At 36.2% G+C, this 27620-nt stretch overlaps 3 protein-coding genes, 1 long non-coding RNA gene and 1 other non-coding gene across 9 annotated transcripts in view; 2 read left to right on the forward strand and 3 right to left on the reverse strand.

Moving 5' to 3' along the window:
* Window positions 1–117: 117 nt before the first annotated feature.
* LOC126594639 (FRIGIDA-like protein 4a) lies at window positions 118–27571 on the forward strand. Of its 2 annotated transcripts, none has more exons than XM_050260990.1 (3): window positions 118–1168; window positions 2177–2352; window positions 26820–27571. In XM_050260990.1, the coding sequence occupies exons 1-3, from the start codon at window positions 304–306 to the stop codon at window positions 27198–27200; spliced, it is 1422 nt and encodes a 473-aa protein (XP_050116947.1). In that variant the 5' UTR covers window positions 118–303; the 3' UTR covers window positions 27201–27571. The 2 variants fall into 2 exon arrangements, with proteins under 2 accessions (XP_050116947.1, XP_050116946.1); XM_050260989.1 differs by lacking the exon at window positions 26820–27571 and adding an exon at window positions 2471–3354 and having other exon boundaries at window positions 129–1168.
* The window catches only part of LOC126594665 (aldehyde dehydrogenase family 2 member C4-like), a 30512-nt gene continuing 6788 nt past the window's right edge, over window positions 3897–27620 (forward strand). The window contains exon 1 of the mRNA XM_050260993.1: window positions 3897–3985. The gene's annotated coding sequence lies outside the window, so the exon portion shown is untranslated. The remainder of the gene's footprint in view (window positions 3986–27620) is intronic.
* LOC126594815 (uncharacterized) lies at window positions 6280–7896 on the reverse strand. 3 transcript variants are annotated; one of them, XR_007613445.1, is made up of 4 exons: window positions 7795–7896; window positions 7602–7671; window positions 7275–7340; window positions 6280–6528 (listed from the first exon to the last, which is right to left on the reverse strand). It is a non-coding gene; the product is annotated as an uncharacterized LOC126594815 (long non-coding RNA). The 3 variants fall into 3 exon arrangements; XR_007613443.1 differs by having other exon boundaries at window positions 6280–6596; XR_007613436.1 differs by having other exon boundaries at window positions 6280–7340.
* LOC126614136 (small nucleolar RNA Z103) lies at window positions 6669–6771 on the reverse strand. The gene has a single exon (XR_007620294.1). It is a non-coding gene; the product is annotated as a small nucleolar RNA Z103 (small nucleolar RNA).
* On the reverse strand, window positions 12296–14594 carry LOC126594782 (uncharacterized). 2 transcript variants are annotated; one of them, XM_050261047.1, is made up of 2 exons: window positions 13946–14594; window positions 12296–12564 (listed from the first exon to the last, which is right to left on the reverse strand). In XM_050261047.1, exon 1 carries the CDS (start codon window positions 14367–14369, stop codon window positions 13950–13952), a length of 420 nt encoding a protein of 139 aa, XP_050117004.1. In that variant the 5' UTR covers window positions 14370–14594; the 3' UTR covers window positions 12296–12564; window positions 13946–13949. The 2 variants fall into 2 exon arrangements, with proteins under 2 accessions (XP_050117004.1, XP_050117000.1); XM_050261043.1 differs by having other exon boundaries at window positions 13936–14594.

The following is a 27620-nucleotide window of genomic DNA, read 5'->3' on the forward strand; positions in this document are numbered from 1 at the left end:
CTAAGTGTATATAAAGTGAATTTGCTTTTTATGTTAGTCATTGCCAACTCAAATATTGGTATTGGACCAAAAAAGAAAAAAAAAAAAAAAAAGGAAGGAGGGTTCTGCAACTAAACGGTACCGTTTCAAACTTTCATGTAACATGAAAACCGAAAGGAATGAAAGAAAATTCAGATTCGCCTCGCAGAGATCGATCTTGTGCTTCTTCTTCGTCTTCAGAAAATAGGGTTTAGGGTTTTCGTTTCCGAAAAATCCCCAATTCAGTGACTTCAGAACAGCGTCGTTTCATCACCATATCCGCCAATGGGGACCGAAGTGGTGGTCACGACGGACCGAGTCCAGAAGTTCTTCGAGGACCTGGAGGCGCAGAGGGCGATTCTCTCCACCTCTACCAAGCTTTTCACAACCCTCTCCGACCACTTTGATTCCCTCCAGAAATCCATTTCCGAGAATTCCCATTCCCTCGAATCCAAAATCCAATCCCTGGAATCCCGTTCCCGCGAAACCTTACAATCCCTCGACCACCGCGAGGCCTCCATCCCGGAGCGCGAGTCCTCCGCCGCCGCTCGAATCGAGGAGCAGAAAGCCGCGGCCTTGGCCGAGGTGGAGAAGAATGTTTCCGGGGATTTGGATTTGCCGGAGACCCTGAAATCGTTTTGCAGGAAAATGGACTCCCAGGGTTTGGTGAAGTTCATCGTTTCGAAGAGGAAGGAATCAATATCGCTCAGGGCAGAGATTGTACAGGCGATTGCGGAGGCGGTGGATCCGCCAAGATTGGTGCTTGATGCATTGGAAGATTTTTTGGATTCTAAAGCTAAGAAATTCGGGGTTACCGATAAGCGGTGGGCATGCGGGCTGTTAGTTCAGGCTCTGTTTCCGGAGGGTAAGCCCAATGCTGCCGCGAAAGGGCCGGAGTTTTCTAGGAGCATGGTGGAGAGAGCGGCGGGGATTGCAGATACGTGGAAGGCGCAGATGGATGGAGATTCAAACGGTGGTGGCGGGACATTGGGGGCTGCGGAGGCGGTGATGTTTGTGCAAATGCTCGTTGGGTTTCGATTGAAAGAGAAGTTCGGTGAGGAGTTCTTTAGGAAGTTGGTAATGGAGCACGCAGCGAGGAGGGATATGGCAAAGCTAGCAAGGGCTCTAGAATTCGGAGAGAAAATGGGAGGTATGTTTTTGTTTAATTAATTCCAATTTTGTTGCAACAGTTTGTTTGCAAAAAACTTATGCTACCACTTGTTGAGAAACTTTTATTTCGAATGGTCTTTCTTCTTGCATGTCGAGGCATAACCTATCGAACTTGAACCTAGATTGTTGCTGCAAGTTTGATTCTTGTATCGATCCCATTAGCGGTTCAAGCTTAGCTTGCATTTGATTCGGTTTAAAAAATCTTTCTGAGCCTAGCAAACCCAAGATTAAGTTAATGTAGACACTTATTAAGCCAGTAGGACAGATTTCAGTCTCACTGTTGCTTTGTTACCAATGAAATCTTAGAATTTATGATTTAGGAAAGCAGCACTTCTATGTCTAATGTTTTGAGTTGATTTTGATAATCTGCGGGCACTCAGAGTGTAATATCAGGGTATCATTTAGCGTGTGTAAAAGTGAAAAGCTTTACCTCTTGTATGTTATTTTGCTTACAATTTGAGATGTAGGATAGCTGACATACTAAAATTTGATGATGAAGAGTTTACAGCTTTTCAGAAATTTCCACTCAGAGAGACATTGATATGTTTTAGGAGCTAAGCTTCCCAATGATAATTTGATAACCTCCATACTTAGCTTAAATAGTAAATGCTAGAATTATGTACGGTATGTACCTTAGTTTTGCCTTGCCCTCATCAAAACTGATAATAACAGATAGTAAACTTAATCTTATGTGAGAGACCAAGAAAGCTTGTTTGTAGTTTGTACCTCCCACTTGTACATAGAATAAGAATGAGTTTACAATTGAGGCATGAAAACGTTAATGCTTAGGAACATCTGCCCAATTTATGAAACGAAACTTAAGTATGACTTGGTTAAGTGTTTGTTCCACTGATTTGTTTCTTTTGAGAAGATATTTCGTTGTTCTTCTTCCCTCTTATTTGGTTCAGCATCATTACTCGATTGCCTAGATTTTCATTTTGTAAGCATTGCCCGTTGTGTATACTTGATGAATTTCTGATTTGTACAGATGTCATTGATGAGTTAGTGAAGAATGGCAAGGAGATAGAGGCTGTATATTTTGCTTCTGAGTCTGATTTGACTGAGAGATTTCCTCCTGTTTCTCTGCTCAAGTCATATCTCAAGAACTCCAGAAAGAATGCTGCGACCATTTTGAAGAATGGCAATAATTGTGTGGCTGCTGCTGTATGTGTAACTTTCCTTTTGTCTTTAGTTTCCCCAACAGAGTTTTGTTTTTCACTGTGTAATCAGAAGAGTTTCTGCACACTTTCGGGAGATTTGTTAATCGAAGTCCATCTTACAGGAGGAGTCGAGCACATTTGAGTTGAATTCCATCAAAGCAATCATCAAATGTGTAGAAGACCACAAGCTTGAATCAGAGTTTTCTCTTGAGAACTTAAGAAAGCGGGCCACTCATCTGGAGAAGGCCAGGACAGAAAGGAAGAAGAGATCAGCATCTTCCAGCAGGCCTCATAATAATAAGCGAGCCTACGGTGGCAGTCGAGGTGGTGGCAGCGGCAGTGGCGGGGGTGGTGGCCGAGGGGTTGGACAGTCTTCTTCCCGCCCTGCCAAAGCCGCCAAGTTTTCCAATGCGTACCCCTCCACCCGCAGGAACTCAAATCCTCTTCCACAGCATAGCCCCGCAACAAGATACTCTGGTCCTTATAATTACCCGAGCCAAAGTGTGTACGATGGTCCAACAGTAGCATCATATGGATCAACATACGGAGCTCCCCCTGCTCAAAGCCCCGCTGCTCTTCCGTCGCAACACTACTCTGGGGACAGCATGGGTGCTGCCGGTTTCCGAAGTAGTGGTGCTTATGGTGGCCAGACCAACTACGGGCCATATGATTACGCAAGTGCTGCTCCACCAGCATACCAGCCTCCTTCGTATCCGCAATAGTTAGAAGCAAAACATATAGCTTAGATGATGGAAACCTTTTTTTTAAGAGTCCCTCCAATTGGATAATAACATGTGGCGTACCGAACTCTGTTCCGGTCACACTGAAGAATCTCTTCATGGATGTATACCTTCACATTCATAATGTCAAGATTTTGATTCTCTCCGTTGGATGCAATATCGTCTTGTGTGTACCTTGAAAGTTGGATGTGCTTGTTAAGAGTTTGGATTCATCATGTCAAATGATTTGGTTGAAATATCATATTGGAAGTCTGCATTTATATTCATATCAACTTTTAGTATATGTCGGTCAGATTTTGAACCAAACACAGAGAATATCATATTTGATCGTTAAATGATAAATATATTAAATAAATGCATGTACTGTTAAAAAATTACGTCATTTAACCGTTAAGTGAAATTAATTTAGGCTATGAGAATAGGTATGATTTCAAGGTAACGTGTTTATTATGTTTTCACACTATGAATAATCTAACAAATTATTCAAAATTTAATATTCATTAGCATTATACTAATGCTGGTTTCAAAAAATAGAAAAACATTTTACCCAAGCCGACAAAGCTCCCCGCTTTGTGAGGGTCGGGGAAAACATCTATAGTACACAGTCTTACTCTTGTTTTGCAAAAAGATTGTTTTCCTCGACTCAAAACCGTTACATTTCGGTCACAAAATAGCAACTTCTCTTTTGTATCAAGGCTTGCCATCTAGCTTTCACATACATAAATTGTTAAATGCATGTTTTGTTTTTTAATAGGGAAACCATTTGAGACGATGGATCCAAGAACAGGGGAGGTGAAAGCTAGAGTTGCAGAAGGAGATAAGGAACATGTTGATTTGGCTGTCGAGGCTGCACGCGCTGCCTTTGAAAATGGCCCTTGGCCTCGCTTGCCCGGCAGTGTATAGCATGCACTCTAAATCGTACTCTCGAAAAAGAATTTACTGTGTGAAATTAGAATACCGTTACATGATATAAATTATATATATATATATATTGTCATTGCAATTACATTTGATTATGGAAAGAGATCCTCTTTAGCTGAATCCTCCACATCAAACAATCTGGACCCTTGAAATTTAATTCAACGGCTGAAATTATTATAACTTTAAAATGAGTCTGAATTTTTAACCGTTGGATCAAATTTCAAGGATCCGGATTTTTTGATGAGAAGGATTAGGTAAAAGGGATTCGTCATATAATTAAGAGATTTTTTTTTTTAAATTTCATATAATTTTTTTGAATTGTTAAATTAACTAAATTTTTTAGTGATTTGTCATACTAATTTTTCGAAATCATTAATTTATCATCTCACCCTAACTTCCTTTAAGTTTTCATACAAAATAAATCATGTGCTTTGCACGACTTGTGTTCAGATTAATTCGAACATTTCAACATAAAGAATATTATCCACTTTACCATTTTCGAAACACAAAAAAGAGAGTGCGGGTCTTTCCTCTTTTCCAAACAACAAACCCTTAGATCCCCGTATACCACATTAACCCCATTTTTGTATTTTTTTAGAAAACTCAAGAATTAGTTTTGTTAAAGACAACTTATTAAAAGGGGAGTGAGTTGTTAAAATATCTGAAATAAATCTCAAAATGTGTGTTTCATATAACTTATTTAGATGGAAAACTTAACGAACTTAGAGTGAGGTAACAACTTAATGATTTCGAAAAGTTGGTATAATAAATCGCTTAAAATTTTAATTCATATGACAAATTAAAAAATGAATATAAGTTCATATGACATTTAAAAAGAAATTCCAACTAATTAATAAAAGAAATTGTTATTGACACTCAAAAAATCTCATTTTACACTCCTAACTTTCTATAATTAGAAAGAAAAATATATTTATGAGGAGTGTAGAATGAGATTTTTAGAGTGCTAATAACAATTCCCTTGATAAATTGCTCATTATTTATCTTTCCAAACTTTATATGCATTATTGGTCTCTTTTAGTTTTTTTTGTTTGTTGGGATTCCATGTTTTCTAAAAATTATTAGAGCATTTCCAATCCATGTTTGAGAATTATATGATTGGACTATACTTCGCTGCCGAAGGATTCAGCAACAGCCAAGTCCAGTTATACATGATTTGGGTTGAATTGGGTTAGGCACTATTACTATTGACCACGCCTGCACGCCCTAAGCATTTAAAACATTTGAAAAATCTCTCAAATAATGCATGTTTTGCATGTATTATTATTATTCTTTTACAAAACTACTATTATTCTATTTGCGTTGAGTATCTGCGAAGATCTCCTCATGTGGAAATGGAAAAACGAATAATCATTTTTATTATATATACGCTTTTTATTCAAAATGGTTCGAGATTGGTATAATTTTTCATTTTGGTTTCTGATATTTGAAATTTGTGGAAGTAGTCCTTAAGTTTGTATGTATTTTTGTCAATTTATCCTTATTTAATACAGATTTTTCATGGAAATGCCAAAATGATCGATAGTGGACAAACTTATAGATCATTTTTATCGATTTCAAATTTTAGGAATCAAATTGAAGAGTTATGTCAATTTAAAGAATCATATTGGCATGTGCATTCTTTTTATTAATATAAGTTGAAATGGTCATTTAATTGTCCATTTGAAATAGTAATTACAAGTAATGGTCTTAAGGTTGATGTATAATGAGTTCCCGCGCGGATGCCTGCCAGTACATAAAGGATAACAAGTTTGGTGCTCCTCTTTCCGCCATGAGTGGATCGGTAGTCAGATGTTATGAATCACAAATTGATGATAGCCATAAGTTCCGAGAACCAGAATTCCAGAGAGGGGAAGAGGGAGGGAGGTAGTGAGTATTGGATTTGAGAAATATACCACATATTCATATAAAGTCATGTGGCAAGGTCTCAAGACTATCATGTTTAAGTATCTAATTGCTAGACTTAATCATGTAAAAAAATTGTCTTGTTAGCTACTCAACTGACGCATAATTACCTCACTTTGATCAAATATGGCATGATATAGATCAAACTAGTAATAGAACCCGCGCGATGCTGCGGGTTTTAAAAGTTTATAAAACATGTATAAAGTTGTATTCCAATAGTAGAAAATGATAGTAGGCAAGAGAAGCAAGGGGCTAGCTGTATAACAAAGCTTCAGTAATACATATTTGAATGATAAAAAAAGTGAGAGATGTTAAAAGAAATAAGATAAAATTGGTAGAATGATAAATTAAAAAAGTAAGTTGAAAGGTGTTTAGAAATGATTTCATCAAATGTTAAAGGACAGGACTGCTAATTACTAAGAGATGCAAGTAACACAAAAACAGTTACTCTTGAGCTTACAATTATGATTGTTGTTTGAGCGAGATCATTCAGCTCAATCTGCTCCATTCATCTGTCTCTTACATGCTCCAGCCAAAAACATATAGAAAGAAAAAAGAAGAAGAATGTACGTGTTTTGTTCTCTTCTCATTTCCTCCTGAAGATACTCACAATGGATATCATTGACAATGATAGTATATTATTGTTTCTTTGGTCAAATGTAATCTAATATTGTCAATTGGTAGTTAGTTCTATAACATTGTTTTTGCAAAAACGAAAAAAGAATGTTGTAGAAAGATGGATCAGATACATTTGGTTTGGTATCTCTATGTAATATAGAGATATAATTTGCTGAGTTGTTTCAACTTCCATGATTTGGACAAATAATCATTACTTCCATCTTTTCTCTTCAGAGGAATCAACTGTTACCAATTTGTAGATAAAGATTTTCTTATTTTATTTGGTATAAATACATGACCAATGAAGTTGATTGTTCACTGAGGAGTTTATGGACATCTAAAAGTATAAATAGAGATGCTCCCACCAAAGATATACTCTCCCTACATGTTTTAACCAAGCCAAAAAACATCTTAGAGGTAGGGGAATTGTTAAATCTAACCAATAAGTAATGAAAGTGATTTATATATAGATTTAACAATTTCTTTATTGGCAAGGTATGTGGAGAGGGTATATCTTTAGTGGGGATATCAAGATTGATACTCTTGGATGTCCAACTAAACTGATGGGTGGTCATGTGTTTAGACCAAACAAAAGGAAGATAATTCTTATCTACATTGGTAACAAGCGATTCCCCTGAAGAGCAATGTTAGTAAACATTGAATTTAAATGTAAAATGTTAGGAAACAATTTGAAAAACAAACGCATCAAACATGCAAAACTCACCTGGAAGTGCCGGATTAGATGGGTCTTAGCCAAGTTCGAAGCGAATCCAAATTGGGCAAAAAAATTCTGAAATAAAAAACCAAAGCACATGAGATACTAACGAAAGTCATCCAAAAAAACATGGAAAATCAAAACCTTGTGCGGCAACAAACATGTAGACCGGATTCATAATGGTTTTGTAAGGGGAGTTAGTATGATGAAACATCATTTGATAATTTAAAAAGTGAAATAGTTTAAAACATTGAACGCTTGAAAATAAAAAGGAATTAATCTAACTTGAATAAACAAGAATCAACTTTCACAGATAGGAAAATATTGAGTTTTTACCTGCTAGTCTAGCCATAGTAACGAAGACTACAGCTCTTATTCAAAGATCAATTCTTTTTCCAATAGAAAACTGTACGTTAAGACAAATTTATTCAATTAGAATGAAGCTAATGAGATTAAAGCCAAAATTTAAAACTAAGGGTGAAAATGGATATGACAGCCACAAAAATTGATGATAGGATAGGTCATAAACCTTGGTAAAGTAGAAGGATTTTGAAAGCTGCAGACAAAAGCCATATAAAATGGAGACCAACGTCTGTTGAAACAGAAAAGAGAATTAAATTACGTATTTGAATGATAAATCTAATGATATAAACAAAATGTTGGAATGCATGAAAGTCATATCTTTTGTTAAAATGCATGCATGAAATAAACATGTTGGATGACTAGTGAATTAGGCTAGTCAACCTTCTTTGTGTAAATTAGGCAAGTTAGGCAAGTTAGGAAATTAGACAAGTTAGGCAAGTTAGGCAAGTTAGGCTTATGTTATCTTTCTTTTCCTATATAATGTTTCATCTTGTAATTGTTTTGATATGAAAAACACATCAAAAATTCTACATGGTATCAGAGCAGGAACTCGAAATTCCTGGCTCTGTTGATCGTTTCCGCTAAGTTTCTTTTACTCTAAGCCAAGATGGCTGGAGAACTTTTACTCTAAGCCAAGATGGCTAGAGAACATTTACTCTAAGCCAAGATGGCTGGAGAACATTTACTCTAAGCCAAGATGGCTGGAGAACTTTTACTCTAAGCCAAGATGGCTAGAGAACATTTACTCTAAGCCAAGATGGCCGGAGAACATTTACTCATTTACTCTAAAGATGGCTAGAGAACATTTATTCTAAGCCAAGATGGCTGGAGAACATTTACTCATTTACTCTAAGCCAAGATGGCTGGAGAACATTATGAAGCTGAGAGCTCGATGGATGCTTTAGCTCTACCTAACGTTGTTCAAGTTTGTGGCACGAAGCCATTATTCTTTGTTTGCAGCACGAAGCCATTTCAAGTTTGTTTGTTTACTGCACGAAGCCATTACTGTTTGTTTGCAGCACAAAGCCATTTCAAGTTTGTTTGTTTGCGGCACGAAGCCATTACTGTTTGTTTGCGGCACGAAGCCATTTCAAGTGGGAATTTGGTAACATGGCGCAGCAAGAAGCAAAGCATTATTTTTACTAAACCTCTTCCTACGGTTCAGTTCATGCGCATTCTGTCCAAGCTTGGCTCAAGGAATCCCCTCGATCCAGCTTGAGGGGGAGTGTTGGAATGCATGAAAGTCATATCTTTTGTTAAAATGCATGCATGAAATAAACATGTTGGATGACTAGTGAATTAGGCTAGTCAACCTTCTTTGTGTAAATTAGGCAAGTTAGGCAAGTTAGGAAATTAGACAAGTTAGGCAAGTTAGGCAAGTTAGGCTTATGTTATCTTTCTTTTCCTATATAATGTTTCATCTTGTAATTGTTTTGATATGAAATACACATAAAAAATTCTACACAAAAGATCTAAAACTATGTAAAACGTTATGTATCCATTAATAAAATTAAGAATTTTGTTGTAAATTTTGTAGCACATCTTTGAAAACTATATTTAGAGTATGGTTGTTCACATCATTTTCTACATTTGTGATCAAATTTTTTAAACCTTCTCTTTATGTGACTCTAGACAATGCAACATATAATTGATCATGAGTGAAAACAGGTTTAGGAAGATATAGTCCAACTTGTTTTAAAGATTGTCCTTGACTTTTATTAATGGTCATTGCATAACATGGCCTAACTGGAAATTGACGTCTTTTAAAAATGAAAGACCACTTGTTTTCAGTTGCTATAAAAATGGTCATTGCATAACATGGCCTAACTGGAAATTGACGTCTTTTAAAAATGAAAGACCACTTGTTTTCAGTTGCTGTAAGAGTGATTCTTGGTATGAATACTTTGTGACCAACATTATTTCTAGTAAGTATCTTAGCTTCAATAATTCTAGGAAATAACTGTGTGACAATTAATCTAGTTCCATTACATAAACCATAAGATTGATTTAAATTTTGCAACAACATAATTGGCATTCCTATTTTTAAAATTAAATTATGTGTAGGTAAACCATTGAAATCAAGCGTATTTAAAAATTATGTAGGATACATTATGTCAAGATTCTCAACATTTCCACTTGAGGAACACAAAGAATCGTAGCTTAAAAATGTATGTTGTTCTCCAGGTAACAAATTGGTTATATAATTGTTTATTTCTATTACTGTTGTATTCCGAGGTGTAACAATAGCTCGTTCTCTTAAGTAAACAAAATTGTGAAACAAATTTTTAAAATTAGGATAAGTTGCTTCAAAAATTGAAGAAATTGGGTTTATAAAGGATGAACTATTAAATCTTCAGGTATTTGAATAAATGATGTATCACTGTCATTTGAATGATTTGCATCGTTAATTTTTCCATCACCTATTTGTAAAATCCAATTTGCAAAATCACTGATTTTCTTTTTTTCTTCAATGTTTAAATCATTTCTTGACAATCTCATGTTTTCTTTTAAATGATTTTTTTTTTAAATGGGACCACAAATAAGAACTATTTAGGGAAGCATTTATTATATCCTCTTTGGTTCCTCCAGGTAAAACATGTAGTATTTGTCGAAAATCACCATCTAGTAAAAGAGGTTTACCACCAAATGGAAGTTTCTTATCTGAATTTTGCAAATGTGATAAAATGTCGGAAAGTGATTTATCTAATGCTTCAAAACAATATTTATGATTCATAGGAGCCTCATCCCATATGATTAAATTAGTTTTTTCAATTAATGTAGCTAGATGTGTTTTTTTCTTTATTGGACAAATTGAAGAATCAATAATAATTAATGGAATTTTAAATCTTGAATGAGCTGTTCTACCACCTGGTAATAATAAGGATGCTATTCCTGATGAAGCTACAGCTAAAACAATTTTTCCTTCAGATCTAAGTTTACATATAATTGTATCCCACAAAAAAGTTTATCCAATTCCTCCATGATCATATACAAAAAAAAAAAGACCGTGTTTTTTTCTATCCACATTATCTATCACAGTATCATATACATATTTTTGACCTTCGTTAAGCTGTGATTTTAAAATTGCATGCTTTTTTGGACAATTCTTCACAATCATAATTTAACTCTTCTCTTAAAAGTTTGTTTTTAATTTCTATCATTTTATTTTCATTAGGCATTGGTAAATTATATTTGTCCAAAATGTGGAAGCATTGTTAAAAAGTAATTCTAATTCAAATAAGACAGAATTTTTTAGTTCTTCTTCTGGTATAGCCATATTAGGAATTCCAATTTTTTTTTGCAGTTTGTATAAAATATCATCATACATGTTTTTCCAATGAGCATAAAAAAAGAATTTGAGGATTTGCAACATCACAAAATAAAACAATTGTAATAAATAGTTGTCTTAATTGAGGAGATGATGCAACATTTACAACAGTTGATAAAGCTTCTAACCATTCTTTATCATCGCCTAATAATCCTAAATATTTACATGCACCATGGTATGAAGAATGCACAACACCATTAACAGTTTTAATATCATTAAAATCTAATGCACATTTTTTCAAGTTTAAAAGCATTCTTAAATAATATAATTCACCTGATGCAGGATGTACATATGCTATTCTACCAATTGATCCTTTACGCTTTCTTGGTTTCCAATTGATCCTTTACGCTTTCAGGGTTTTTCTTCTTCTGCATCTAGTCTTATCCATTGTTTCTTTCTTTTCCCCTTCCCAAATTGGGTATGTTTAGGTCTTTTGAACATCAACAAAAGCAAAAATTATGCAAGCAAAAGGTAAACTAGTTAATCCACCAAACTACCCCATTACATATTGGGCCAGCAAATGGATATGGGCTTCTTGCAGGCCTATATGTAGACTAACATTATCTATATTTCTCCATGTATCAAATATTCAAAATACCCTTTTTCAGAACCAAAATCTAATGAACCAAGTCTTGAATTTTATAAAAGTGAATAGTATCCTAAGATCTCGATTGGTGTTTAGGATTGATTTGGAACATAGAACCCTCAAAATTCAAAGATATTGAAAGTAGATGAGAATATTTCGACTCGAGGGGATTAGAAGGGTATTAGGCATGAAGGAAACTTTTTACTTCGAATCATAACATATTCGGGAGGATTGGAATGGATTTCGTTTTGAGTAATTCATCTTCTATCTCCAACTGGCCACAATTTTTTCATTTCTTCATCAACATACCCTGAAAACATCAACTTCTACATTCCAATCCAATCCAATCCTAAGGCCTAAATTAAGAAACTACGTATTCTTATAGTTCTAATTGTAACACATCTGTTCTCCAAAACATGTACTTTTAAAGAACTACGAACATAAATATCAACGAAATTCGCTTCAATTTCAAACGCAACTAAACTGAGTCAAATAAGATAAGCAAGATAACATGAGTAATTGAATACCCAAACCGAGAATTACCTAGGACCGCAGGAAATAAGGATAGCTGCTACTAAAACCAACAACAAATAGATATAACCAGGAGGGAAGGATGGATTGCCAATAAGGAACATGATCAGAAACACACCACAAACAAGAACATCAAAAAAGTTAGGGAAGTTCTAAAAAACATGAACAATGAACTAAGTAGACATCTATCTGCAACCAGGCAATAAAGCTAGAGAGAACAACTCAATATAACAAGCAAATTATATTTCAGTCACCGGTTACATAGGCAGTACACATTCAGCTTCACTTAGAATCAAAGGGATTCCCATTCAACTACTTGATCAAGGGATCACAATTTCGAATTTTGAAATCTTCATTTCTTTAGTTATCTCATTGCACAACACCTATCACTAGCTACTATACTAAACAGTAACTATTTTAAGAAAATGGCAAGGACATTTACCCATCTAGTTGACAGTTTGTCTTCTGGGAGCACCATCCAACCAATCTAACTGCCAAATAGAATAACAGGGTGTTATGATGTTATCTTGTTGTGCTGGCAGATGAGATGTGATGGCCTAGAATACAACTTGAAACTCAAGAAAGATACACTATCAATACATAGAGACCTAAAAAACAAATCAAATGTGTCTATAATATTTTGCTGTATTGAACCATGGAACAATTCCAAAGCACAACCGTGCCATAAAGTCAAGCATTTAGCTAGCCTGTATCAGAGCAGCACAGAGCACAAACAATCTTGCTTTTTACCCCATACTCATGAGGTTATATCATCTAAAGAGGGACAATGTACAAAACCATTCCTTTCTCTCATATACCATACGGGACTCAAAGTCACTTCTATTAAATGTGATGTTCTATTGAACTGTTTGTAGACATAAGGCTACCAACCTAATATAGGAGCATAAAAAAATGCATTAATGCTCGCCTAACATAAGTGCAGCAAAAACCTTTTCAGAAAAACCAAAACCACCAAAAGGTCCACTGAATCAAACAAGGATACAATAGGGAAACCAAACTTCAAATTAACATGAAAGCTAGCTTTGGGCCACTAAATATAGCTTATAAGTGCAAGACAGTCTAATAACCTATTAAGGGAAGTAACATTAACCTCAAGCATGTAATCCAAAATGATGGAAATTCAAATCAAATGATGTTCTTGCACTCTAGGTATCTATCTTAATGTACCAACCTAGGTACTTTCTAATACTCTCATATCCACAAAACTGATTTAAAAGTATAACTTGCATCTCAAACAATCACCAAATTATATCAAAGTTCAGAGAAATGAAAAACTGAGACAAAATAAAGAAACTTGGTCAAACATTTGGATGGTAAGAGAAAGGGAAAGCGCTATATCAGAAAGATTCTCTTTCATGTGAAGCTTATGATGGCTACACAGCAAGTAAGAGAGTTATGAAAATTAGCACTTATTGACACAGCAGGTAACATGAAACATGAAAATGGTGCGACCGCATCCGTGCCTACGGTTAACACTGTTACACACATAAACCATACACACAATCACTTGTGAAGGAAGCCTGCATTCTTATCGTTAATGCAAGATAAGGCCATTCGTCAACCAAATTAAACACGTTCTAAATACAATGAACTGCACGTTATAAACATCTACGAAAACCAAAATAAAGGAAGCAAATTTGATTAGTAAAATGAGATTGTTAATCAAGAGTGTAATGAATCTTATTCTAAATTCAACAATACTCACATTCTACAATTTAATTAAAACGAGCTGATGATTCCATTCAATTTCTCAGGCAATGCATAATACTTCTAAAGGTAAAATCCGAATGACAAAATTAGTGTTCAAAACTTCTGAGATTTCATAAAATTTAACTCTAAACCTCTCACTACCACATCAAGCTCTGGACTTGCGGCAAAGACTCTTCCTGAGCTTCTTTAACTTATGCTTGTTCATCTTCTTCTTCCTCTTCTTCTTCACACTGTCAGCCCAAATCGTCCTCACATCATCGGACTCCACCTCGACCGCCTCTAAAACACCCAACCGATCGAACCCAGCTGGGGAAATCGGATTTAAGCAAAACCCAAATGGGAAATTGGGGAAAATAAGGAAGGGATTGGGAGATTCAGCATTGTGGAAGCTTGCGGGACCTAATTGGGCAACCGGGTCTTCTGAGAATTCGGGTTTGGGAGCGCCCAGATGGCTATGGTGAGAAATAAGGGAGGCTGTGGGTTTGGGGAAGAGATAGGATTTGAGGGACGCCGCTGTTCTTAACGCCGGTGCGTTTTTAGCAAGTTTGTGGACAAAACTCGCCATCTGGGGAGGCAAGAGGAGGAGAAATTGATGAATCACAGGTTGCTCCGTCGCAGAGCAACGCACGGTTTGGAGGATTTGAAAAGATTGATTTGCTATGGCGTTTTTGGCTATGCCGAAAAGGGTTTCGTTTCGAAGAGGAGAATGGCGACCGCAGGGAACAAGAAAGAGCTGATGGTGAATTGAAAGGTGAGAAATGTTTTGCAATATCCCCTGAACTTAATGCCTGTTATTTATTGTTATATTTATTGTTTTATATTTGAACCTTATCCTTATAAAGATATCTTATAATTCATATATAATTGTTATATTATACTAAGTATACCTAAGTGAGTATATATATACTTAATAGGGATAGGGAGTCTATAAGTATAAGTTTTAAGAAATATATATTAATTTAAGAAATATATATTAATTAATAAAATACAATAAATATACCTATTCATCTTTCTACATGTTTCTACATGAAATATATATATATATACGATAATCCACCCTTTTATTATTCGTATTAGTAGTCATTATCTTTTCTTGTCTTATAAATTTCATAATTTAATAAAATTTTAAAGTATTTCCTAAAAACTCCCAAAGAATTCATTATAATACGATCCAACAAAAAGGATTCTTAGTGGGGGATTTTTTTCGGGAGATATAGAAAGATGCAAGACCTTGTTAACTAATTCCACGGAAGAAAGCGAAAGAATTCACTTTTTTATTTTGAAAGAATTCACTCTTTTATTTTGAAAGAATTCACTCTTTTGTTTAATAGAGATTTCCTAGTTAGTATTAGTAATCAGGAATATTGATAAAAAAATGATTCGGATGGTTCTTTCTACAATTCAATCTTATGTTACCAAAGTCAAAATCGATTCTTCGGATTTTGACTTTGATTCCTATAAATTAAATAACTACTTGATCACCACACATAAAAAAATTTATTAAGTTTTATTAAATTAATACTCTTATTAAATATTAAATTAAGACTCTAAGGGCACGTTTGTTTGACAGGATTAGCAAGGCTTGGACTGGACTAGACTATAGTCCTGTGTTTGGTGTCCAACCGGATTAGCTTTAATGAGCTTAACCCGGACTCGCTTGGACTAACGACCTCCTTAGGTGGTCTTCGCGAGCAACCCCAAAACCCAGCGGATTCGTAAGCCAAAGCAAACCGAGAGAGTTTCTGCCTTCCCTTCGTCCCTTCGTCCTCATCTCTACGTTCCCTCTCATCTTCGTTGCCGTGCTCTCTCATCTTCGTCCTCCTCACCCTCATCTGAGCGTCTTCCTGTCTCTGCATCTGCTCGCCTCATCTGAGTTGTACGGTAAACTTCGATTCTTCTATTAATTGCATGTATTTGTGTTGCAGATGGTAATTTTACTGAGTTTTATGTGATTTGATTGTTTTGGGTTTGATAATTTTTGAATCATAGAGATCTGCACTTGAATAAATTAGGGTTTTGATATTTAGGTGAAATTGAAATTAGGATTTGGACGTTTCATAAGATGAGATGGAACTTGGGAATTTCGGATGTCAATGTTGTAAAACTTGGAAGTCCTACCCACATGTTGTTTTCGATTTTTAAAAATTAGGGTTTCAACAATGGGAGTACTCTGTGCGTGTGTGTTTCTGTGTGTGTGTCTCTGTGTGTTTGTGTGTGTGTGTCTCTGTGAGTGTGTGAGTGAGTGTGTGTGTGTGTGAGTGTGTGTTTGTGTATGTAAGTTCTCCGTGTGTGTGTGAGTGTGTACTGTGAGTGTGAGTGTGAGGGTGTGTGTGTGTGTTTGTGTACTCATTAACGTGGGGGGGGGGGTTGTGTGTGTGTGTATTGTGTGTGTGTTTGTGTATGTAAGTTCTCCGTGTGTGTGTGAGTGTGTGAGTGTGTACTGTGAGTGTGAGTGTGAGTGTGTGAGTGAGTGTGTGTGTGTGCAGTGTGTGTGTATGCAGTATGTATGCAGTATGTATGCAGTGTGTGTGCAGTGTGTGAGTGTGTACTGTGAGTTCTCCGTGTGTGAGTGTGTGAGTGTGCAGTGTGTGAGTGTGCAGTGTGTAAGTTCTCCGTGTGTGTGTGAGTGTGTGAGTGTGTACTGTGAGTGTGAGTGTGAGTGTGTGAGTGAGTGTGTGTGTGTGCAGTGTGTGTGTATGCAGTATGTATGCAGTATGTATGCAGTGTGTGTGCAGTGTGTGAGTGTGTACTGTGAGTTCTCCGTGTGTGAGTGTGTGAGTGTGCAGTGTGTGAGTGTGCAGTGTGTAAGTTCTCTGTGTGTGTGTGAGTGTGTGAGTGTGTACTGTGAGTGTGTGAGTGAGTGTGTGAGTGTGTGAGTGAGTGTGTGTGTGTGTGTGCAGTGTGTGTATGCAGTATGTATGCAGTGTGTGTGCAGTGTGTGAGTGTGTACTGTGAGTTCTCCGTGTGTGAGTGAGTGTGTGTGTGTGCATTGTGTGTGTATGCAGTATGTATGCAGTATGTATGCAGTGTGTGTGCAGTGTGTAAGTGTGTACTGTGAGTTCTCAGTGTGTGTATGCAGTGTATGCAGTGTGTGTGTGTGTGTGAGTATAAAAACATAGTGTGTGTGTGAGGGTAAGAGTGTGTTGCACTCTGTCCCCGTGTGTGTGTGAGTGTAAGTGTGTGTGTGCAGTGTGTGTGTAAGTGTGAGTGTGAGTGTGTGTGCAGTGTGTGTGTATGCAGTATGTATGCAGTGTGTGTATGCAGTGTATGCAGTGTGTGTGTGTGTGTGAGAGTATAAAAACAAAGTGTGTGTGTGAGGGTAAGAGTGTGTTGCACTCTGTCCCCGTGTGTGTGTGAGTGTAAGTGTGTGTGTGCAGTGTGTGTGTAAGTGTGAGTGTGAGTGTGTGTGTATGCAGTATGTATGCAATGTGTGTATGCAGTGTATGCAGTGTGTGTGTGTGTGTGAGTATAAAAACAGAGTGTGTGTGTGAGGGTAAGAGTGTGTTGCACTCTGTCCCCGTGTTTGTGTGAGTGTAAGTGTGTGTGTGCAGTGTGTGTGTAAGTGTGAGTGTGAGTGTGTGTGCAGTGTGTGTGTATGCAGTATGTGTGCAGTGTGTGTGTGTGCAGTGTGTGTGTGTATGCAGTGTGTGTGTGTGTGCAGTGAGTGTGAGTGTGTGCAGTGTGTGTGTGTGTGCAGTGAGTGTGTGTATGCAGTGTGAGTGTGAGTGTGTGCAGTGAGTGTGAGTGTGTGTGCAGTATGTGTGCAGTGTGTATGCAGTGTGTGTGTGTGTGCAGTGTGTGTGTGTATGCAGTGTGTGTGTGTATGCAGTGTCTGTGAGTGTCTGTGCTTTGTACTTGGTTTATAACCATGATATTACAATGTGAATGTTTTGTATTGTGTGGGGTTGATGCTGAATTGCATTTTTTTGTGGTTGTTGGTTGCAGAGAAGAGGAGCATAAACGGAAGGCTAAGGCTAAGGCTACTGCATTAACGTTAACATGGATGTATTTTATTAATCATACAATCTTATGTTATGACTTATAACTTAGCTTTGCACTAGTATTTTGGCTTATGTTAACTAGCCATTTTGTAAATTATAGAGATCTATTTTGGCTAATGTTAACTAATGTTAACTAGGATTTTCTAAATTATGGAGATCTTATGTATTTGTATTTGTTGAAGTTGCATGTATTGGCCACTATTATGGCGCGTTTACTAATCCGTAATCAAATTGAGAGGAATCGGATTGAGGAGGAATTTGATTGAGGAGGAATTGAAATGAGGTGGAATCAGAATCAGATTCTTGTTGAAATTGTTTACTAAAACTGTCTGGAATCGGAATACAATTCCATAAAGCTGTTTACTAATTCAGCAGAATCGGAATATAAACCAGTATGATTACTAAAATGCCCTTGTCCCAAATCAAATATTTTATATACTTTTTTTTAATAAAATTTGATATAGTATATAATAGTAACAAACTGATTTTGCATTGAGTAACAAACTGATTCTGCATGAAGTAACAAATTGATTCTGCATTGAGTAACAAACTGATTCTGTATGAAGTAACAAACTGATTATGCATTGAGTAACAAAATGATTCTGCATGTATTTAGGAGTTACTTTAGATCGATTGAATTTACTCTAGGTCGACTGATAAATAAAATGGGTCGACTGATAAATAGAATGGGTCGATAAATAGAATGGGTCGACTGATAAATAGAATGGGTCGACTGATAAAGGCAACAGTCAGCCATTTTACACAGAATTAGTTCAATACATAAGCCGACTGAAGTAATTGGGTCGACTGATCAATAGAATGGGTCGACTGATAAAGGCAACAGTCAGCCCTAGTTCAATACATAAGCCGACTGAAGTAATTGGGTCGACTGATAAATAGAATGGGTCGACTGATAAATAGAATGGGTCGACTGATAAAGGCAACAGTCAGCCCTTTTACACATAATCAGTTTAAGTAAAACATTAACTTTAACATTTCCATCCTAAATTTTTTTTCTGGACTTTTACACTACGACCCCTTGTGGTAAGATTCCTGGCTCCGCCACTGGTTGTGCATAATGTGAATGAGCATAGAATTATGCTTAATGAGCAAGAAGGACATGGAAAGAAATTGTTAGGAGCATTTTCAGTCTTAACTCTTCAAGCTACATTTGCAAATTAAACCCAATTCTATTAGCAGGTAATAGAAACAAAACAATTGTCAATTTTTTTTAAGATTCATAATATACATGGAAAAAATATGCTCCAATTAACCCATATCATGAGATTTGTAGCATTACTCTATTACACAATGACAAAAATTTGTAGTCCTAGTATAAGCAAACACAAATCTGGTGAACAGTACTGTTTTTCTTATCCTGCTTCTTAGTCCGAGACTGCACCAAACGCTTCACTAAGTTAGTCCAGGTTAGTCCAGTCTAAGCCAGTCCAGCTTAGTCCCGGCAGCTAGTCCAGTCCGAGACAGTCCGGCGCAACAAACGCACCCTAAGGCTCTAATCTAATTTTCATTCAAAGGAAGGAAAGCATGTAGCCGAAATAACTCACTCAGAACGCCCTTTAAAGGATTACGTGGTACGATTGGATCGAATAAGCCCTTATGGAATAAATATTCAGCCACTTGTGAATCCTCAGGTACTGTCTTATTCAATGTTTGTTCAATTACTCTTTTACCTGCAAATGCAATATAAGCATTGGGTTCGGCAATAATGATATCTCCCAACATACCAAAACTAGCCGTCACCCCACCTGTGGTAGGGGATGTAAGGATTGCTACATAAAATAACTTTTTATTTAATTGATAATCATATAAAGCGGAAGATATTTTAGCCATTTGCATCAAGCTCAAGCTTCCTTCTTGCATGTGTGCTCCTCCGGAAGCACAAACTAGAATAAGAGGTAAAAATTGATTGGTAGCATACTCGGCCAAACATGTGATTTTTTCGCCCACTACAAATCCCATACTACGACCCATAAACTGAAAATCCATAACACCAATTGCTACGGAAATACCATTTAGAACTTATACTAAAATCACTATCATATGTGCTAGTTTTTATACTGGAACTCTCGCTTTTATTACTATTTACGCTTTCGCCACAAATGTAACTATAAATGTAGATGTCACTGTAATTGTTACTGCTGCTTAAATTATAACTATCAATACAAATTTGAGAACCAAGATAACTGTCAATACAACTATTAATGTGATTATTCCAACTATAATGAGAATTAGTATCATACATGTAACGATTGTGGCGAGTATCGTCACTTTGGGGTGCATTATTCATATAACTAGAAGTCTGATAACTATAAAAAGAACTTTTTAGTTCACTTAGAAAAGAACGGTTGCTGTCAATCTCAAAATTTTTATTTTCAATATCAAAATATATGAAATAACTATTCCTATTACTATCCCTAACGAAAAAATGTCATCAGATATGAAATTCCGAATGTATCTGTCGCCGACTAAATGATCAACATTACTGTAATTAGACTTGTCGCTAAAATTAAAAATGTCTTTATCCATATCATTTAAAATTGGATCTTCACTTACACTGGTATTTTCAAAAGGACCAAGACTGTCCATTGATTTACTGAGCCTACACCTGTATTCTAACTCCCCGTTAAACAACATCGAATCAAATCGCCATTTTTCCATAGAACTTTCTTGCCCCTCATTTACATGAAAATACAATAGATGAATAGTCATTCCATGAAAATCATTTGAATATTCCGATTAGAATAAGCATATAAATCCAATCACTAGGGTTAGTAACTAATAACGAGGGGATATTGAAAAAAAAAATAGTAGTTTCTCCTATGCTATGAATATAAAGGAATATAAAGGAATATAAAGAACCTTTTTCGTAAAATCTCGCCTACTAATATAATAAGTTTATATTTCAACACAAAATGAAAAGGACAATATACAGGATGGGTAGAAGAAGTTGTGATACTTGGCTCGATCATGATCCAAAAACGCAGGATCCGGAGATAATAATATATATAAAAAAATAGTATAAGAATGCACCAATCCTAGGGATCCATAGGATTAATTGTGGATCCAACACAACAATAAAAAAAAGCGTTTAAGTTGTTTCGTCTTATATTTTTGTATTTAAGATCTTGTATATCTATATAAGTATGTATCTCTCAAAAATCTATATATCTATACAATAGGATCTTTTTATTGTATTCGGCTCAATCCTTTTAGTAAAAGATTGGGCCGAGTTTAATTTCAATTCAATTAAGAGAACTAACAGTAAGTAATCACTGGATTACAAAGTATCCATTGCTTCGAATTTGAATTTGATCTCCTTCCATATTTCGCAAGCAACAGCTAGTTCAGGACTCCATTTACCACGAATAATTTCATTACCCTCACGAGCAAGATCACGTCCCTCATTACGAGCTTGTACACATGCTTCTAGAGCTACTCGATTAGCTACGGCACCAGGTGCATTTCCCCAAGGGTGTCCTAAAGTTTCACCACCAAATTGTAGTACAGAATCATCTCCAAAGATCTCGGTCAGAGCAGGCATATGCCAAACGTGAATACCCCCTGAAGCCACAGGCAAAACACCTGGCAAAGAGACCCAATCTTGAGTGAAATAAATATCGCGGCTTCGATCTTTTTGAACAAAATCATCACGTAGTAAATCAACAAAGCCTAAAGTAATCTCTCTTTCCCCCTTAAGTTTACCTATTACGGTACCAACGTGTATATGATCTCCACCAGACATACGTAACGCTTTAGCTAGTACACGAAAGTGCATACCATGATTCTTCTGTCTATCGATAACTGCATGCATTGCACGGTGGATGTGAAGAAGTAGACCATTATCTCGGCAATAATGAGCCAAGCTAGTATTTGCAGTGAATCCCCCTGTTAAGTAATCATGCATTACGATTGGAACCCCCAATTCTCTGGCAAATACAGCTCTTTTGATCATCTCTTCGCATGTACCTGCAGTAGCGTTTAAGTAATGCCCTTTGATTTCACTTGTTTCAGCCTGTGCTTTATAAATTGCTTCGGCACAATATCCCCTGAATTGAATGGTGATAAATGTTTTGCAATATCACCTGTTTCAGCCTGTGTTTTATGAATTGAATGGTGAGAAATGTTTTGCAATATCCCCTGAATTCAATTCACCATCAGCTCTTTCTTGTTCCCTGCCGTCACCATTCTCCTCTTCGAAACGAAACCCTTTTCGGCATAGCCAAAAACGCCATAGCAAATCAATCTTTTCAAATCCTCCAAACCGTGCGTCGCTCTGCGACGGAGCAACCTGTGATTCATCAATTTCTCCTCCTCTTGCCGCCCCCAGATGGCGAGTTTTGTCCACAAACTTGCTAAAAACGCACCGGCTTTAAGAACAGCGGCGTCCCTCAAAATTTTTATGAAATCTTAGAAGTTTTGAACTCTAATTTTGTCATTCGGATTTTACTTTTAGAAGTATTATGCATTGCCTAAGAAATTGACAATCTCATTTTACTAATCAAATTTGCTTCCTTTATTTTGGTTTCCGTAGATGTTTATAACGTGCAGTTCATTGTATTTAGAACGTGTAGTTAATTGTGTTTAATTTGGTTGACGAATGGCCTTATCGTGCATTAACGATAAGAATGCAAGCTTCCTTCACAAATGATTGTGTATGTAGTTTATATGTGCAACAGTGTTAACAGTAGGCACGGATGCGTTCACACCATTTTCATGTTTCATGTTACCTGCTGTGTCAGTAAGTGCTAATTTTCATAACTCTCTTGCTGTGTAGCCATCATAAGCTTTACATGAAAGAGAATCTTTCTGATTTAACGCTTTCCCTCTCTCTTACTATCCAAATGTTTGACCAAGTTTCTTTATTTTGTCTCAAAATTTCATTTCTCTGAACTTTGATATAATTTGGTGATTGTTTGAGATGCAAGTTATACTTTCAAATCAGTTTTGTGGATTGGAGAGCATTAGAAAGCACCTAGGTTGGCACATTAAGATAGATACCTAGAGTGCAAGAACATCATTTGATTTGAATTTCCATCATTTTGGATTACATGCTTGAGGTTAATGTTACGTCCCTTAATAGGTTATTAGACTGTCTTGCACTTTAAGCTATATTTAGTGGCCCAAAGCTAGCTTTCATGTTAATTTAAAGTTCAGTATCGCTATTGTATCCTCGTTTGATTCAGCGGTCCTTTTGGTGGTTTTTGGTTTTGCTGAAAAGGTTTTTGCTGCTCTTATATTAGGCGAGCATTAATGCATTTTTATGCTCCTGTATTAGGTTGGTAGCCTTATGTCTACAGACAGTTCAATATAGCATCCTTTTTAATAGAAGTGACATTGAGTCCCCTATGGTATTTGAGAGAAAGGAATGGCTTTGTACGTAGTCCCTCTTTAGATGATACTAGAAATTATGCCCGCGCGCTGCTGCGAGAACCAGCTGTTTCATGCTTAATCGGATGAATAAAACACATTTAAGTTGAATAAATTTAACACAATTATGAACAAACAAAGGGATACATGAGTGAATAAGGTCGATAAGATAAGCATTTTTGTTTTTATATACATTCAAGTGAGCTGGCATATAAACACATTGTACAATGAAACATCCACACTGGAATAGGGGATCCTTCAATGTTATGAAACATCCACAATGATCTTAAAACTACAAATGTAAGCACCGAACTCTGTAAATGAATCATCTCTGATACAACATTTGCATATTTGCCTTCTCTCATCCCCTTCACATATATACTAAACCATTTTTGTGCACTACAAATTTGAGAAAGAATCAAGTTGGCCTCTACCATGCAAATGGTTTGTTCCCCTTCTTTTCTTCAGTTCCCAAAACTATAGATACGACCATAATAAAACATACATGGCCCTCACAGTGCAGTCCCCTAGCTATCTAACAAAGAGAGAAATATGTCAAAAGAGAAAAGGAAAAAGACTTTAAATGCCAGTTGTTTGGTGTGGTTTTCGTTTTCTCTTCTTCTTTTACACAGTAAGAATAAGAATACACCTATCCATCCATCTTCCCTTTTATGTATAGATTTATACACACATCTATTTAAATATGCACACTGAGAACATTGAGTTCAATCCAAATCTATAGTCCTAACAATGTACTTAACACATCAGAAACATAAATCCAATGTACCTCCAACAGAGATTTGAACCATCTTTCATGACTCAACATCGTTTTCCTTTGCCCTTTTTCATTTTCTAATCTCTGCATATCCTAACTTTTATCTGGAAACATATAAAAACTACAAAATCACAACTCACTTATACTCGATCAACGTTTTGCTCTGAAATCTCTATTTTAGACTTGGTATCCAGAAACAAAAAGTCTTATATGCAAAAGATAACTCATTCATCACAAAGCAACGATACATTTGCAGTAATTGTTTAAGTCAGAACATATTGATCATCATGAATTGCAGCATTAGCAATCTAATTAGAAACTTGTAACCATCAAATTTAACATTTCATTACCACGTTTGATCGCATTAAATAATCCAATTATTGATAATTATCTTATAGAGGCTTGAATTTCTTTGGCAGTCACATCCAAAGCAAGTGCAATGCCTTAAACCCTCTGATTTCTAATTGTATACCTAAAAATAGCAAGGAACCGGCTTCTTCCTCCCACAACCAAAGTTCCTGAAATTTCCAAAGAAAGTAAATCCGTTTGCAATTCAGAGAAATTGGAGAACCAAATCGTATTGAATTTGAGTTAAATGAGCAAAGGTACACCAATTAAATGAGATATTAAACACATTTCAAATCTATGAAATAGAAGAACAATCATGTTAGGACTCCCAAGATTGTGTGCTGAGCACAAAATTATAGGTTAATAAAGGTAAGAGAAATTTTATTTGAACTCATATAATCTCACTCTACACCCAACTTAAACTTTAAATGTGAATAGTCATTTTTACCCTATTGCATAATTACTATCAAGTACAAGATGAAATTAACAATGAAACTAAAATTTATTAATAAACCCACACACAATAATCAAACCCTACCACCACGCAATCTTTATCTTATGTTCATTCTGGCTAAAACGAAGAGCTACAAGAGAAAAAAGTTCTAAGTTCTAACTGAGTTATCCAAAAAGATCATCGATCTACACTATTACAAGTTCGGAACCATGACTCACGAATTTTTAAATTAAAAACCAAAACTCCAATTGAATTAAATTCTTAAGTCAATACTCCATTTTTCTCATTAGAATGTGATCATGACAACCAACACTTACAATATTATTATTTTTTTGTATTTTAAAGCATAAAAAGAAACAAAGAACATGGAGATGGAGACTATACCATAAAATTTTAATTTGCTTGGCATCAGTCCATGATTTAACAATCAAGGCCTGCAATTGTTCAATTGTTCACCTCTTTGCTGTACCTTGCTGCTTTGGTATCGTCCTTCTTTGCAACATGCACTACCAAAAGGCTTGGGCGAAGGCTTGGGCGAAGGCTGACCATTTTAATTGCTGGGATTTTCTTCATAGTTGGTACAGTTCTTAATGCTTCATTTCAAGTATTATACAGTTCTCGATTTTGGATATGTATTTTCTAAATGGATGTAAAGATAAATTTACTTATTGAATTGAGTTTGTGAGAGTAGTTTAGGTCGTAAATTTGGGTTTAAAGAGATATTTATAGATTAGTTAAAAGTAATATGGGTGTAGAAAGTAAGTTGGATGTAAAAAGAGGTTATACGGGTCCAAATAAAATTTCCCTAAAGGTAAATCCCAATCTAAGGTTCCAAAACCCAAAATGAAATCAAAAGGCATAGAACATATATTTCAGTTTTATTATTAGATTTCTAAATCCTCAATTTAAATGCGTTGTAAAGATAATACCACCAACTAAGAGTGGCAATCTGATCATGGATGGGTATGCCATGTCGACTCTATGCAACATAATTTATAAAATTTAAGCAGCCCTAGACAGTCTCCTAAGCATCTACAGACTATTAACATTATTTCCCCAATTTTATTTCTCAATTTTATCAAATGCTGCATAAACGATCACAATTTTCTCCCTTCCAATTCCCACATAACTCCGAACAAACAATATTGATAAATCTTTATCATCACCTTTAACAAAACAGGTTACAGCGAAAGGAAAAAAAAAGTTCCTACGCAAACAAATTTAAGCAGTTTCAGATAGTCTCCTAAGCACAAAATTATAGTTGAATAAAGAAAAATCCCAATCCAAAGCTCCAACTTTTTAACCATAAATGAAAACGAAAAGCATGGAACATATAATTCAATTTAGTTATTAGATTCTCTAAATCCCGAATTTAAATCCATTGTAAAGATAATACCACCGACTAAGGGTGACAATCACATAAATGGAATTCAGGTAAAACCAAAATACATTAAGAATCCTCAATAGTTAAACTGCAAGCTAAATCGATTAAGTGCTCGGAAGATAAATGCACAAATTTCCAAACAAAGCAAAGAAATTGAAACTGTGTCATGAAAACTAATTAAAGTTCATATAATGTGATTGTATCATCATTTGCTAAGAGGCCACATAGAATGTCGGTACTGCATGGCACAAAAGTAGCGTAAAATCTTTCTTTTAGAAGATCTTTCTTTGTTCTTCTTCCCTCTTATTTGGTTCAGCATCATTACTCGATTACCTAGATTTTCATTTTGTAAGCATTGCCCGTTGTGTATACTTGATGAATTTCTGATTTGTACAGATGTCATTGATGAGTTAGTGAAGAATGGCAAGGAGATAGAGGCTGTATATTTTGCTTCTGAGTCTGATTTGACTGAGAGATTTCCTCCTGTTTCTCTGCTCAAGTCGTATCTCAAGAACTCCAGAAAGAATGCTGCGACCATATTGAAGAATGGCAATAATAGTGTGGCTGCTACTGTATGTGTAACTTTCCTTTTGTCTTTTCACTCTGTAATCAGAAGAGTTTCTGCACACTTTTGGGAGATTTATTAAGTGAAGTCCATCTTACAGGAGGAGTCGAGCACATTTGAGTTGAATTCCATCAAAGCAATCATCAAATGTGTAGAAGACCACAAGCTTGAATCAGAGTTTTCTCTTGAGAACTTAAGAAAGCGGGCCGCTCATCTGGAGAAAGCCAGGACAGAACGGAAAAAGAGATCAGCATCTTCCAGAAGCCTCATAATAATAAGCGAGCCTACGGTGGCAGCGTCAGTGGCGGGAGTGGTGGCCGAGGGGTTGGACAGCCTTCTTCCCGCCCTGCCAAAGCCGCCAAGTTTTCCAATGCATACCCCTCCTTCACCCGCAGGAACCCAAATCCTCTTCCACAGCATAGCCCTGCAACAAGATACTCTGGTCCTTATAATTACCCGAGCCACGATGGTCCAACGGTAGCATCATATGGATCCACATACGGAGCTCCCCCTGCTCAAAGCCCCGCTGCTCTGCCGTCGCAACACTACTCCCTCTCTGGGGACAGCATGGGTGCTACCGGTTTCCGAAGTAGTGGTGCTTATGGTGGCCAGACCAACTACGGGTACGCAAGTGCTGCTCCACCAGCGTACCAGCCTCCTTCGTATCCGCAATAGTTAGAAGCAAAAAATATAGCTTAGATGATGGAAGTTTTTTTTTTTTAAGAGTCCTTCTAATTGTATAATGACATGTGGCATACCGAACTCTGTTCCGGTCACACTGAACAATCTCTTCATGGATGTATACCTTCACATTCATAATGTCAAGATTTTGATTCTCTCCGTTGGATGCAATATCGTCTTGTGTGTACCTTGAAAGTTAGATGTGCTTGTTAAGAGTTTG

The sequence above is a fragment of the Malus sylvestris genome, chromosome 2 (assembly GCF_916048215.2).
Source record: "Malus sylvestris chromosome 2, drMalSylv7.2, whole genome shotgun sequence".
Lineage (NCBI taxonomy): Eukaryota > Viridiplantae > Streptophyta > Magnoliopsida > Rosales > Rosaceae > Malus > Malus sylvestris.